This window comes from Budorcas taxicolor, chromosome X (genome assembly GCF_023091745.1).
Source record: "Budorcas taxicolor isolate Tak-1 chromosome X, Takin1.1, whole genome shotgun sequence".
NCBI classification, from domain to species: domain Eukaryota; kingdom Metazoa; phylum Chordata; class Mammalia; order Artiodactyla; family Bovidae; genus Budorcas; species Budorcas taxicolor.
Genome location: NC_068935.1, coordinates 58,204,004 through 58,219,696, shown reverse-complemented (window position 1 = coordinate 58,219,696; position 15,693 = coordinate 58,204,004). Strand labels below are relative to the sequence as shown.

General features: G+C 43.4%; 1 protein-coding gene across 1 annotated transcript in view; it reads right to left on the bottom strand.

Moving 5' to 3' along the window:
- The window catches only part of MTM1 (myotubularin 1), a 66,882-nt gene extending 52,252 nt beyond the window's left edge, over nucleotides 1-14,630 (bottom strand). Inside the window, exons 1-3 of the mRNA XM_052663014.1 lie at nucleotides 14,568-14,630; nucleotides 12,762-12,834; nucleotides 10,908-11,002 (exon numbers count right to left, since the gene is read on the bottom strand). Of these exons, the coding sequence (XP_052518974.1) occupies nucleotides 10,908-11,002; nucleotides 12,762-12,834; nucleotides 14,568-14,630 (231 nt within the window). The remainder of the gene's footprint in view (nucleotides 1-10,907; nucleotides 11,003-12,761; nucleotides 12,835-14,567) is intronic.
- Nucleotides 14,631-15,693: the final 1,063 nt, after the last annotated feature.

The window sequence follows — 15,693 nt, the reverse complement described above, 5'->3', positions numbered from 1 at the left end:
GTGACTCCAAAAGTGGAAAATATATATTCATATGGACAAAGGTAGAAAGGGCTACAGAAATTTTCAGTAATCCAATATTTTCTTTAATGCTGTGTTAGATGACTTTGATAACAAAATTTTTAAAGCTGCCTATTGGGTCTTTGTTCTTTAAAAGATGTCCTTTGTGGTAGAATACAAATAAAGGGAATTTTTGCTTTTTACCTTAAATCTCTTTAAAACAAAATACAAGAAAGTAATCATTTCTTCACAAAATATAAATACCACTCGTGGGTATTCTAGAAATTTAAAAAGTCTAAGAGTGTGGTGTGTTCATGCCATGGACTACTGCTCAGCTACAAAGATGATGAACTACAGATACATGCAACCACCTAGAAGAATCTTGAGGGCATCATGCTGACTGGATAAAACCACTCTCAAAAGCTCATGTGCTCTATGGTTCCATTCGTACATTTCTTGACACAAGAAAGTTGTAGAGCTAGAGAACAGAGAAGTGGCCACCAGGGCTGAGGGGAAGTAGGGGGTGGCTATAAACAGAGTTCTGCATCCACAGAGGAGCTGCATATTTTGACTGTTGGTGGTGGGAACATGAACTGACACATGGCATCAAATGTCATCAAACTCTATGCAAAAACATGGCAAAAATGAGTGTGTGCAAAACTCGTTGAAATTCAAGCACAGTCAGAGTCTTAGTTAATGTTATTGTGCCCCTGGATGTTCTGGGTTGGATGAAGCAGTACAGTTAGTGGAGAAGCTGAGTGATGGGCACCTAGGACCTTCTCAGGGACTCTTGAGAGGTCGTATTTCAAAATAAAGTTTAAAAAGTGTGACAGTATGGTTATTGCAGCACTGTTTATAATAGCCAGGACATGGAAGCAACCTAGATGTCCATCAGCAGATGAACGGATAAGAAAGCTGTGGCACATATACACAATGGAGTGTTACTCAGCCATTAAGAAGAATACATTTGAATCAGTTCTAATGAGGTGGATGAACCTGGAGCCTGTTATACAGAGTGAAGTAAGCCAGATAGAAAAACACCAATATAGTATACTAACGCATATATATAGAATTTAGAAAGATGGTAACAATAACCCTGTATGCAAGATGTATAGAACAGTCTTTTGGACTCTGTGGGAAAGGGTGAGGGTGGGATGATTTGGGAGAATGGCATTGAAACATGTATATTATCATATGTGAAACGAATCGCCAGTCCAGGTTCAATGCATGATACAGGATGCTCGGGGCTGGTGCACTGGGATGACGCAGAGGGATGGTACGGGGAGGGAGGTGGAAGAGGGGTTCAGAATGGGGAACACGTGTACACCCATGGTGGATTCATGTTGATGTATGGCAAAACCAATACAATATTGTAAAGTAATTAGCCTCCAATTAAAATAAATATTTTTTTTTAAAAAAGTGTGATGGTATGGCTAGCATGGTGTAGAGAAAAGAGCACAAACTTGAAAGTTGGACAAAAAGAAGTGTCAAATTTGAGTTTTAACGTTTATTAGCTGGATGACTCTGGCAAGTTACTGTATCTCTCAGCTACATTTACCTGCAAAATAGGTGTGATTAGAGATAATGGACTTAAAAGTACCTGGCATGGTGCTTGGCACATGGTAGCTAGATAACAAAGGAAGTTCTTATTATTATTTTAAAGAATATCCTAGTATATGAAAGACATAACTGCGCTTTGCAAAAACAGTGAATCCATGCTCCAGCAAGCAGCTACAGGGCTTTGTTACACGGCCTTCCTCTTGGAAAGGAGGCATTTTCTTAGCTGGCACCATGGGGTGAGACCCCTCACTCCATAACTGAATTCTAAATGCTTACAGAAAAAAGACACTTCTCAGTAACAATGTACATATGTAACTGCATATGATAATGTTTTTTCTTCTCAATATCATGTAGTTATTAAACTATCAAGCACCGTTATTACACTTAGATTATGTTGAAATTTATGAGTTATGTAATTTATACAGTCTATTCCACTGCACTCCTAAATATCAAACTTGTACCTAAAAAAAAACAGACACTAAATAAAAGTCTGATATTCTAATATCAAGATGGAAGCAAGAATGCAAATTTTAAAAACAGAAGGATTAGAAGTGAGTGAGACCGTACTGTTCTTTGCCACTGTATAAAGAAAATTCTACACTTCTGATTACCTTGACCCAACACAAAGCAGAAAATTAGACACCGAGGAGAACCAGCCAGCTCCTGACCAAAGACACCCACAGTCTAATGAGGCTACCTACCATGGTCTCCCCGAATGACGGGTTCAAGATCAAATAACCCAGCAGGCCCAACTGGAAGATCTAGGAATAGGAAAATCAGCTTAAGTCTCTAGAAACCTGAGTCACCACTATCTGAATATCATTAAATATTTAATGATTCTCAAAGGTCCATTCTAACGCTAAATTCTATGCCTCTGTACCTGTAAGTATCTAAACTAATTGAGAAGTACACATAACAGTCTAAAAGATGCAATTCTCTGCCTTCTCTCTCAAGTGCATACTGACTGTCAGAAACTGTACTGGATGCTTGGGACCACAGAGAGAAATAAGATGTACATGTCATCCTCACAAAGCTCAGGGCCCAGTCTGGGAAATGAGACACATGCACCCAAACAGCCAAAATGCCAGGTTGTAAGTGCCAACAAACCTAGACGGTATTAAAAGCAGAGACATTACTTTGCCAACAAATGTCCGTCTAGTCAAGGCTATGGTTTTTCTAGTAGTCATGTATGGATGTAAGTGTTGAACTATTAAGAAAGCTGAGCACGGAAGAACTGATGCTTTTGAGCTGTGGTGTTAGAGAAGACTCTTGAGAGTCCCTTGGACCACAAGGAGATCAAACCAGTCAATCCTCAAGGAAATCAGTCCTGAATATTCATTAGAAGGACTGATGCTAAAGCTGAAACTCCAATACTTTGGCCACCTGATGCAAAGAACTGACTCATTGGAAAAAACCCTGATACTGGGAAAGAATGAAGGCAGGAGAAGGGGATGACAGAGGATGAGATGGTTGGATGGCATCACTGACTCAATGGACATGAGTCTGAACAAACTCCAAGAAATAGTGAAGGACAGGGGAGGCTGGCGTGCTTCAGTCCATGCGGTCACAAAGAGTTGGACATGACTGAGCAACTGAATGGCAACGAAGTGCCAAGAGACATTTTAAAAATCCAGATGAAGTGGGATGAGAGGTCCAAGATGGCAGGATGACTTCTTCCTGATTGGGTCACAGCAAGGTCCTGCTGTGATGGCAAAGTTATAGACAATCCTTAACGGGTGGAATAAAAGCAGGTGAAGGTTGGCCTTCCAAAAACAGGTCATGGTGACAGTGGCTACACATGTGGGAAAGCATGGGAACTTTGTTTACAAAAAATAAAAACAAGTGGGCTGGGTTTAAGATCGGGTAGCAGGGGAATCCCCTGTGGAGTATCCCGGAGCTTGGATCAGGGTGACTGGGATCCAGGAAATGTCTTGGGAAGCAGCCTGCAATGGCAGAATGTTGCTGCATGCAGATGCACCCAGCAGCCCCGAGCGCCCCACACAAGCCAAGGGAGGGGATGCCCGTGCTCTGCAATCTTGGAAGCTAATGCTGCCAGTGCTGCCACATCCTAATGCTGTGCAAGTGACATGATCGCCATGAGAATCTGAGAGCAAAGAGCAACCGAGCTGGAAAGCAAGAGGAAGAGACGAGTCAGAGGGACAAATCACAGAGCAGGCCCACATGTCTGGGACAATGGTGGTCCCACCAAAAGATGTGAAGGGCACGGGGGTGGGGCTTAGAGAAAGATTAACACTGTCAATTTTAGGCACACTGGGTTTAAGCATCTAAACACAGGGAGGTTGACTGATAATCAAGTACAGCTATCCAGGAGGCAGCCAGAAATGCAGAAGTGGAAAATCCCAAGGGCCCCTCAAACTCCAAATGCCCAGAACTAAAGCACACGATGTTTCTCTCTCCAAACTACACCTTCCTCTGTCAATGGCTGGCACTCCATCCACCCAGTGACAAAAGCTGGAAACCTACCGGTCACCCTTCACATTCCCTTCTCCATTAGCCTTAATCCAATCTCCAGGTTGACTTCTTCAATCCTTCCTGAGTCTGTCACACAGCAGGCTCTCAAGTAGTGAATAAAGAATGAAAGATTGGGTCTGGCACTATCGAGTTGGAAAGCAACTGACAAGTGAGAAAGAAGACGATAAGGACAGAAATACAGTTAGGGGGTAGGAAGGAGAAATGAACTGCAATAAACGCAAAAGGCAGAAGCAAGAGAAGAGTCAAGGACGCATGCAGAAAAGGACAAAGAAGGTGGAATTAACCAACACACTACCGACTTTTCACTGCAGAGAAGGTGAAGAGCAAACAGTCCACCAGGGTCTGCAGATCTGAGCAAGAAAAGCGGAGCTTCAACACGAAGCACAGGCCAGACCAAGAAGTGAAGGAGTTCCTAATCTTGAAGCAGCAGCAGCACGTAGGGACTCATTCTTTAAAAATCCTAGCAAGGAAGGGGCAGAAAGAGGATCGTAGTATTGGGGTAGCAGGGAGGCAAGTTGTTTTAAAACAGAGACTTGAGCAGGTCTGCGGGTCGGGGAGCCAATGAAAACCACGTGTGTAAGACACCGAACTGTGGGGCACCACGGCACCAGAGAGACTAGAGAGAGGAAGGCTCGCTTTGTAAAACAAGACCTCCTGTTCCTTCCTTGGAGATGGGGAGGAGGTGCAAAGGACAGGTGAAAGCTGATGACAGATGATAAGGGAGATTTATGGGAGCTAGGGAAGACAACTTTTAACTTTGCAACAGAGCACGAGATGAGGCCAGCAAAGGAGCTTGGAGGGGTCCATCGCTGAGGTGGTGTGGGATGTGATACACTGATCTGAGACGGAGAGAACTGCCAAAGCAGCCACAAGCCCCTTCCAGGGTGTGTAAGTGCAAACTCATAGTGGAGTTCATTCCTTAAATCCACTGAGTGACTTCCAACAGGATGATGCAGTAGGACACAGCCTCTCCAGCTTGAGGACTAACAAATTGAGAATGCATGGCAACAAGGGGCAGGAGGATTTGGGGTATCAGCAGGGACTGTTTTAACCTGAAAACCTCGTTCCTTTTGCAGCAGCAAAATAAAGAGATGATTTAAGACTAAAATTTAAAAGAAAAACTATAGTTCAGATCCTACGTTCCCATTGATGTTCCTACTTACAAACACACTAGGATGTTTTATTATTACAGTTTTCTTAGCATTATTTCATCTCTTTTAAAATGAAAAAAGGTGTCAAATCCATTAGACAGAAGGAACGAAAAAAGGACAATCTTGAAACGTTTCCAACTTTTTTTTTTAAGAAAAATACTACAGGAACCCTTTTGTCCATGCTTGTAATGAAGTGGCTATGCCTTCTCTCTGCAAGGGAATACACGCCTGGCTTTGAAATGTGCACAATGGGAGGTAAACTTTGCCTCCCTTCCGGGTGGCGCCCAACATTTACAGCTCCAATTATAGAGACTGTGGAACCTATTTGCTGCCACTCTTGCTAGATACCCAGCTCCTCGGTGGCACAATACCTCACACCTGGCCAACGCACATTTCAGAACCAGATATTTGAGAAGCTGAGTCTGATGGACATGAGCGCTGCCCATCCACCTTGATCCCCCCCAAGTCCTGTGTGCATACTGGTAAACCATCAAAAAGCAAAGTCAACAGACTCCGTCTTGGTAGTCTCTCCCAGAAGTACTTTTACCCAGTAAAAGTTAACATGTGTTCTGTCCTTAAAGAGGGTCTTGGACGGTATTCATGAATCTGTAGCGAATACTCTGCCTAAACAATAAAATCACTGTGATCCTATCTTTTAGAGGAAACCCTAACAAAAATGTCTCCTTGAATTTAATCCAGGAGTTTTGGCCCAGCCAGGCGCCTGGGGTCTCTATCAGGTGGTGAGAAATGAGAAGCTGGGGGCAGAAGAAAGGTCAGTGCTAGAAAACCAGGACCAGGGCGTGAGGGAAGGGGCTGGGCAGCTGCCATCAGATGGGCTGAGTGTGTGGGCCAAGGCTCAGCAGGCTGCGAGGAGCTTCGCTGACAATGTTATCTGGGGAGAACTGAGTGCAGCCAGGGAGTGGAGGAAGCCTCTCGGAGAATGAATAGAGAGAAGGGTGCCAAGGCCAGGGGCTGGTGGAAGGAGGACCAAGTGAGAGGCCAACGATGCTCCCATGTCCAAGGCCTGTGTTCTCCCTGGGGCTGCCAGTGACCTTCCCCAAACCTCCCCGGAGCCCCTGTTCCTTTTTTATCTCACTGAACCTTGCAACGTTTCACTCTGTGGTCCACTCCCTTCCTTCTAGATATTTCTCTCTCCTCCCAAGCGCCCACTCCCTGTCTGAGCCGGTCCTCTGTTCTGACTGTGGCTTCTGCTCTTGCCCACCCCACCCCCCACAGATGCGGTCCCTGCCCTCAGGCTCCCTCCACAGCTGCATATCCGCTGGTCTCATGGCCCCCCAGGAAATCCTGTATGTGCACCCGCTACTACTGTGACACCCGTGTGCTTGGACTTCCGCGGCTTCAGACTCCTGTTCTCAAGGCTCCTGAGCCACTTATTTACAGCTTGCACTCGCACAGCTGTCATTCTGCACACGCACACGTCTCCCACAGCCGAGGCTTCAAGCCCCTCCTTCTCCTCTGATGTCTATTTCCATGGATGGGAGCAGCTCCGACCACTCAAGCCCAAGACCACAGGGATCATCCTTAATTCTACTCTTCTCTTTGGCTCCCAGCTCCAAATGCTACCCAGATCCTCCTGCCTTGCTCACAGTGGTTCCCTCCTTTCTACTGCAACCCAGACTCGAGTAGGACAAGCTCGCCTAGAAAACAAAGATAACTTCCTGGATGGTCTCTCTGCCTCCAGTCTTCCCTCCCCTAATCTGTCACACACGCTGAGACCTGACTTCCCTTCCTGAAACACACATGGGCTGTGTTGTTCCCCACGTGACACAGACACTGGTGATTTACGAGCCGCTCAAGGCTGGCAATGCTTCCAGCTTCATCTCTCCCCTCCCCATCCATGCCCCCGGTCTAGCACAGCCCTCAGCCACTGTCACCAGACACCGGGCTCCTCCATAGCACTGTACACACACCCTGTGGAGGCTCCTCTCTCTCTCCCCCTCCTGTTCAGGTAATGGTCTCCATTCACCAAGACTTGGTTCCCACATCACCTCCTCTAGAAGGCATTCCATGACTCAGCACACAGTTACCCTGCTTCTGTCCTGTAATCTAACAGCATGATGCACCCATTGCGGGCTCTGCCACCTGACACCACACCTGCTCATCTCTGTGTTATGCACCCAGCACCATGGCAGATTCACCCTGGTGCTGAGTGTCTCTGGAATCAGGATACAGCCGCCTGAATGAACATAGGGTTAATCTGTTTTGTTCATGAACCTGAGCACCTGAGCTGAAGTATTCCTGGGAGGGAAACTGGAAGTGGTGCTGCTCCAGGAGTCCGCAGACAACAAGAGTATTACAGGCCTAACCAGCCCTACTGGAGTCACGAGATCGAAGCCAAGCCCAACCTCAAGCACCAAGGTCAAAAGGAGGGAACGGAATTTCTCAACTCAAAAGCAATGGTGGTGTTCAGGATGCCATGACTGAGTGCCGTCCACGCTGCCTGCTGCCTCCCCATCACTTAGAGCACAATGCTATTGAGTACCTCCTGTCTACACGGAGGACCAGGAGGACTCCCCATTACTGATGGCCACAGAGACATTGGCACATAGATACAGCTGAAATCCTTCACTGCCACACGCCATGCTCTGTCCTAGGTCTCAAGAGCACAGCAGTGAAAAGACACAAGGCATCCCTGGCCTCAGATGGACCGGAATGAGGCTAAGCAGTAAAATGTATAAAGTAGGAGACAGTGAAGAAACGAATAAACATGAAAGGGGGAAAGGAGGAGGGGAGGGATGTTAGACGTTCAGAGTGGGCAGGGGAGGTACCCAGTAGTAAGTCTTAACGTGGGAACAGGCACACAGAGAGGGAGTGAGGGCTATGATGGAAGCTGGTAAAGGCTCTAGGGAGGACATGATTTTTCAGTGGGTTCTGAGGGACAAGAGGGCATCCAGGCACAGCAGGAACAGCCCAGAAGGGCCTCACAGGCAGGGAAGAGACGATGGCACAGGGAGAAGCGCTGTGAGTTGAGGGAAGAGAACTCAGAAGGATTTTTCTTTCCCATGAAGGAGAGTGGATTTTATTCTGTGGGCAACAGAGATCCAACAAGAATTTCCAGTAAGCCAGTCAGAGTAGAGTAGGGAGACCCCAGAGGAGGCCCAGGGGAAGAAGGCCGAGTGGCAGCCCAAAGACCGCTGTGTCCACCAGCCCAGGACATCACCTGATGAAACAAGACACCTGACTCCCGAGTCTGGCCGTGCTCCCACTGCAGTGTTTACATACCTGAACCACACAGGTGTCTGCTTCCAAAGGCCAGGGACATGACGGCTCTTTGTCAAATATACATGAAACATTCACATTTTGCAGCAGAATCCACAATTAATGTTTGTATTTAGGACTTCGAGAGACACTATGATGACTATGTTTTGAGGCCTCTGCATAATCCCCCAAATGGCTTGCTTTATACTATGTTTTCTGCCATTAGCTGCTTGCTTTTATACTTGGACTAAATGCTGTGGCCAATTGGTCAAAATGTTTCTGTAAAACTTTGTGGAAGAAGAAAAAGATAAGCAGTTGGTGTCAAGTGGGTCTTTTCTTCACCCACTGCGTGCTAATCCCTGGCCTCTGGAGTGCCATATAATGACAAAATAAACAATGCCAGCTAAGAGCTCATCCAATTACAAAAGTAATGCCTGCTCCCTCCAAGTGGGAGGAGGGAAACAAGCATGTCCAAATATCCCAAGTATTAACACTCTTGGTGTATTTCTTTCTGCTCTCTTTTTGACATACAGTTTTTGTTTGTTTTCCACAGTTGAGATCACAGAACAGACACAATCCTGTCACAGCACTGCAGTTTAAATAATTTCCCCAGTTCATCAACAGTGACAGCACGAAATGGAACCAGGCCTGTGTGGCTGGTCAACAACCTGCTCTAATTTCATTTTTGATGATTATTGCATATATTAGCATAAAATCTCTCAGTGTGTCCCAATTTGACACTGGGGAGCTGTACAGAATGAGTCTCACTTTGGCTGGCCATATTATATTGTGTAGCATAATACAGTATTGTACTGTATTGTACTGTATTATAATTAGTTCAGCCTATATGTCTATTAACTTTTTAATCCATCCCACCTGATTACTGGCTCAGATAAGCTTAAGCCCCTGTAAAGACAGACCTCTTCTGCCCTTCACTGATACTACTGGTTTTTATGAACTAAATGTTACCTACACTAAATTTTACATTAGTAGTTTCACTCCAATATCTTAGATTAAAACTACTTCAAACCCCTTCCCCTTCCCTTTAACCACCTTCTGAGTCAAAGGCTTGATGCCAGTTACAGAGTCTATAGCTCCACCGAAGTGTACTGCCACCATGTTTCTTTGTCAGGGTCAGGCATATGCTTTGATTCAATCAAGACAATGTGTCAGTAGTACTCCCAATGGGTTTCTTTCTTTCCTGGTACTTAATCACCTGTTCAAATGATTAATTCTATAATAAAACTGCTGCCAAGGGTTGAGGGCATCCCTGGTGGCTCAGAGAGTAAAGAATGTGCCTGCAATGCGGGAGACCTGGGTTCAGTCCCTGGATTGGGAATGGCTACCCACATTCAGCTCACTGCTCTGTTACGTTTCAGAATCTTTCACATTCTGGAAAACTAGAACATGTGCTCAGCTCCACTCTTACTTAGAGGTCTGAATAGATTCACAAAAATATAAAAGACCAAATCTCAGGACCATGTGGACCTAGAAACACGACAGAAGTGGGCTCCCACAGCAAAGGCAATAAGAGTAACAAACAGCATTTTTCAGAATTTGGACACAAAAATGAAAATAATATTTTTAAAAATCAAAAGATGCAAACTAATCCAGATTAGAACTGTTCAAAAGAAGTTGTGGGGTAAAAGCAGTAAAACAAAAGCTAGATTCCCCCCCAACAGTCTCAACATCTGCTTATAAGCTGATGTTCGGCTCCTCTTTCATGTGCCCCAGACCTATTCATCCTTGGCTTGGTCCACCTCATCAAAATACAACTGGCCCTTCAGGCTGACCTGGGTAACGGGAATCCACCACATCCACCATAGGCCCTTCTGGGACAGCCATAGCAGCTGTTCATTCACTCTTTCCCTTCTGGAGCATCTCATGTCCAACTCATTGTTCCATCAGTGGAACATTCCTTGAAATGCCATGCAATAAAAGGTAGAGTGGTACTCAGCCACACCACAGACATCCTAATTCTAAACCACTACCTGGTGTTCTGTAATTGAACACTTGGAAAATTCTAGACCAGTGGGCCTACACAAGGGACTCACATCAGCATCCTTGTCTGTGATGTTTAAAAAAAAAATGAGCACTGTGCTTGGACCACAGACCTGGACATTTGGATGCAGTATCTCACAGCATCTGTAATGGCTGCTAAGTGCCACAAGTGGTTCTCAACGGTGCTTCTGGTAAAGAACCACTGTTCTCCGCCTAAGGAATCTCTCCAAACGAGCAAACAGGTACAGTTACCAAATTCCCCTCCCCATATTATGAAGGACAAAACTTATTTTAATTCACTCTATTCCTACATTTACAGGTGTTAGTGTTACATGAGCTTTGCATAAGCCAAAAATTAAGAGTTGAGAAGCAAATATATCCCCCATGTTAATCTGATCCACAGCCAATCTTGCAAGGTAGAAGAGAAACAGTTTAGCATTATCTTTAACATTTATGGTCATCTTTATGGTCTTAGATTTTACTTACCGTTTCCAAACTTCTTAAATAAAGACGATAATTTGTGATGTAAACTCTTCCCTTAATGGGGCCATTGAAAGGACATATGTAAATAACTTCTTTGTCTATTAAGATAAAAAAAGTACCCTAAAATAATGGAAATATATACCAAGATACACAACAAATGGCACTACTTTAATATAAACTATTTGGCTAAGAATAACTACAATTTAAAAAATCACTGAAAATGTCTAAAGCAAGCACTGGCAATGTTTCTACATTACCATGCTAGGTAGAGTGGAGCTGAGGGAGAACAGGGGGAGGCGGGGCACATATCACCTGAGCTTACCCACCATGCTGCCACTACCTAAGGACAAGACCCTAACAGCTAGAGAGCAGAAGTGAATAAGGGTACTGGTGCTGCTACCTTCTGGTGGTTGTCAAGGTAACTACTGAACTGCAGGCTTCAACCAGAGGATGGCAATTCACACAGGACAGTCTCACAGACTCTCTCCCAGATTGGGTCTGAGGTTTGCCAACCTCTAATCACACAAAACATTGTGATGTTTTTAATAAGTCAGCAGCAGAAATGTTGCTATACTCTATTCTTTCTCTTTTAATAGTCCAGAGAAGAGTGGAGCTAGATTCATGTCACACATTTAAGTGATATGAAACAGATGGCCAAGAAATTAGTATATCTTTGGTAGAATCAAACATACGGAGAAACTAAATCAGGAGAATTATTATAATAAAATGTATCTTTGTCTTATTTTTCAAGGATGTCCTTGAATGTGTTAACGGCATTTGTTTGTTTATTTACAATAATTTTTGAAACCCCTTTCTCCTCAGGTGCTAAATGAAAAATATCCAGTAAGTCTACTTCATGCTAATTCAATCAGTTACTACCTCTGTGAAGGTTTTAACACTGATACAGAACTAAAACTTCATATGTGAAGATGATCAAAAGTAAGATATTCTCATTGTTCTTATCCACAAATTAGGATGGAAACATGCCACCTATTTCCTTTTCAAGACTAGGATCATGTGTGCAAGCCTGTGGACATGGAGTAGTTCTTCGTTGTGCATGGCTAATTCATTCATACAGGTATTATATCTATGACCTTAATCTGATTAGCACCATGGTCTCAGTCATTTAAGCTAAACAACCCAGATTTTAGTAAATAAACCAAAAGGTTCTCTGAAGCAGTGGTAACTGTATCATCACCAAATGGGGATCTGAAATGGGGATGTCAACTCTAATTAAAAAAATGTTAATGCTCACAATCTCAGCACTTTGCTTAGAAGCTGTCAGGTGCTTCTGGATTAAGCCAGAATGACCTAGTCTTTCCAAAGTAGATACCTTCCTCTTAATAAGAACTTACAATGAATAAAGTAAAACAAAAATCAGAATGTTACATCAACATTTCTAATTTTAGCTACCTGGCAAATAAAAGATATTTTTAACCAATATGTCTCCTTATACTTCAAAGAAGAGAGTACTTGGACTTTAAGCCTCGAAGGTGATCGTTTTTAAGGATACATGATAGGCTGGAAAATCTTAATACCAGGTTGTTCTTATAACCTTAAACCATAAGAGCTTATAGCTCCAGTGAGAGACTTGAAAGATATAATCCACGTTTTTTTTCCAAAATAATTCTGACTTGGTACAGAGGAAAATAAATATCATTGTCATGGAGAGCATGAAGCTCAAGAGAACTCTTTGACCAAGAAACAAACGCAGAGAGTTCTCACTATATTAACACTTTTAAACAAAGCTAGCCTATTTGTCTAAATGTGACTTCAAAAGAGTCAGAGGGATTGAAGCCACCTGGCCCTCCTAGAACTCTCATGAATCTATGAAAATCCTAACCTCACAGGCCTTACCAGTAATGCGAATCTCTCCTGGCAGTCGAGGAAGAGTTTCTCCCACATCCCGATTAACTCCATCCCTAGAAGTCTGGAAACAAAACGGTGTCATCAGAAGTAACGACGTGACATTTGCACAGGATGTTAAGCAACTAACCAGAAATATTGTTTGCAAATAAAAAAATTAGAGACATAGTGACCATTATAGAAAATTGGCACAGAAAATCAAAACAACTAAAATATACAACTTAGCATTCAACATTCATTAGCTGTGTTAACTTTTAGTCTGTAAAAACATTAGCACACTTTTCAGTGATATTAATTAAACACCCCTTCCAAGTGCTTTACAGTTAACAGTGATCAGGAAAGTGATAAAGTAAATATTAAGCATATTCTATGCTGTTGTTTAGTCACTAAGTTGTCTCTGACTTTTTGAGACCCCATGGACTGCAGCACACCAGGCTTCCCTGTCCTTCACTATCTCCCACTAAGAGACAGAATTCACTGAGTATATTCTATAGATACACATATATTGTGGCAGCTTTTTTCCATATTATTTAGTCCTATTTTGCTGAGAGAAGGAATGAAAACTTCATTTCAGTGGGGCCTTAGCTGAGCAACAGTAATTACAGCATCTTCTCACACGTCAGAAAATAACAGTTACTACACACTGGGTTTCCTATTTTACTAACATCTTTTCTCATGTAAGTAACTAGATAAGAGGGCGAGGAGGCCTGTCATTGAACTTTTGAGCCAACCAGAGCCTTGGAAACCATCTACACACAAATTCTTCATGTGACTCTACTATATCTCTAGGCCTTCTGCCTTTAGAGGTATCCTCATTCAATAACTGCAGCCACTCTGCCAACCAGGTAGTATAAACCACTAAAGCCACGGTGAGCTCTGCGAGGCTAATTTGCCGTGTGATTTGGATGCCTGGGAAAGGAGTCTTTCAATCTATTCAGCTACCCCAGTGGATAAGTGCAAATGACGTGCTGCCTGTGTCCACTCTAGGACGTGCCAGACACATCACTAACATCTGTTTGGGAAAAGGGTTTTTTAAACCGCTATTTTTCATTCATTTTTTTAAAAGCTGTTTTCCAAAGTTACGCTGCAATCATTTCATGTGTGAAGCTAGTAATCCTTGCCTCAAAGGAGTTTTGTGAATATTAAGTGAAAGAAACTGCACAAGCACACTTCTGAGAATTATCAGGGGTTATGCAAATGTAAAGTAGTATGAAACAGGGGAAGTTCCGCTTGTGAATTTAGGTGAGGGATAAGCTGTCAAAGAGGGGGGCTTTGTTGGATTTTTAGTGGTTTTATCCCTTTTTGTTCAGGTACAAAATAAAAATTCCTAGCTAATTTTCAATATGCTTTAGTGCTTGCAAGCTGAGCATTTTATACCTAGGAGGGCAAGTCAGATTGTTCTTTGGCAGGAAAGCCTCCTTCAATATTGAGGAAGGTGTTAATATCCTGCTTGGTAGGCCCTGGTCTTCCGAATTCATCTTCAGAAAGCTTTCAGGGGCAAGAGATTCCCTAGTATCTTAAATGTAATGTCTGGCAGTGGTTCACAAGTCAGAGGTTCTCAAAAATGAAGTTATATGAAAGGATTTACAAACAAAGCTCACTGAACACACCTAAGGCAGTCTGTCTTTTATGGAACGAGATGGGTTAACAAATAAAACTATGTGTATCAAAGAATTTGCATTATGTGAATGAATAATGAAATGAATAATTCAAGAAACCCAGAATGAGCAGCTAATATTCAAATATGAAAAGAGAAATGCAGAGAAAGGTATAAATAAATCTGAAAACTCAACTTACCCTCTTAATAGACTCATTCTCCAAGGAGTGTGAATTATATTTGGAAGTTGGTGCTGAGGCCATACTGGAAACTCTACCAAGAAAGACAATGAATTCAAGAAATCAACAAAATTGTATGCAATTTCAAACATACTGCAATTGAGTACAAACAGGAGGACACTTGACAGGCCCTGTTTCCCTCGTAGGAATGAGACACATGAAGGACCAACCACAGCACAGCTCATGGGAAAGAGCTCCAATGAAGGTGCAGGGAACTGTGAAGAAACAGAGAAGGGGGAGTTCAGCAGAAGACACCACACGTGTTTCTGTCATTGGAGAAAATTTAATGTTTATTAATTATGCTGCTGCTAAGTCACTTCAGTCATGTCTGACTCTGGGCGACCCCATAGATGGCAGCCCACCAGGCTCCCCCATCCCTGGGATTCTCCAGGCAAAAACACTGGAGTGGGTTGCCATTTCCTTCTCCAATGCACGAAAGTGAAAAGTGAAAGTGAAGTCACTCAGTCGTGTCCGACTCTTAGTGACCCCATGGACTGCAGCCTACCAGACTCCTCCACCCATGGGATTTTCCAGGCAAGAGTACTGGAGTGGGATGCCATTGCCTTCTCTGATTAATTATGCAACAGGCTTCAAACATCCATACTTCTTAATTTGTAAAGACAATTAAGAGACAGCCAAGCAGAGAGATAAAAAGGACAGACCATTCAACTTACACTTCCTTCCCCTTTAATAATTCTGTCTTCTCTCAATTAAGACAAGTTAAAGTGGCATAGATTTGATGGAAATCAAGTTAGTAGGATTTGATTTAATCAGCATTTTCTAGGGAACGTATAGATTTCATTTAAATAAAGCATATTCATCCCAGTTCAGACATAAATGACTTCCCTAGTGGCTCAGATGGTAAAGCATATGCCTACAATGCTGGAGACCCGGGTTCAATCGCTGGGTCGGGAAGATCCCCTGGAGAAGGAAATGGCAACCCACTCCTGTATTCTTGCCTGGGAAATCCCATGGACAGAGGAGCCTGGTGGGCTACAGTCCATGGGGTCACAAAGAGTCGGACACAACTGAGCGACTTCTTTCCTTCTTTTAGACATAAACGAAACCATCATATGCAGAACACATA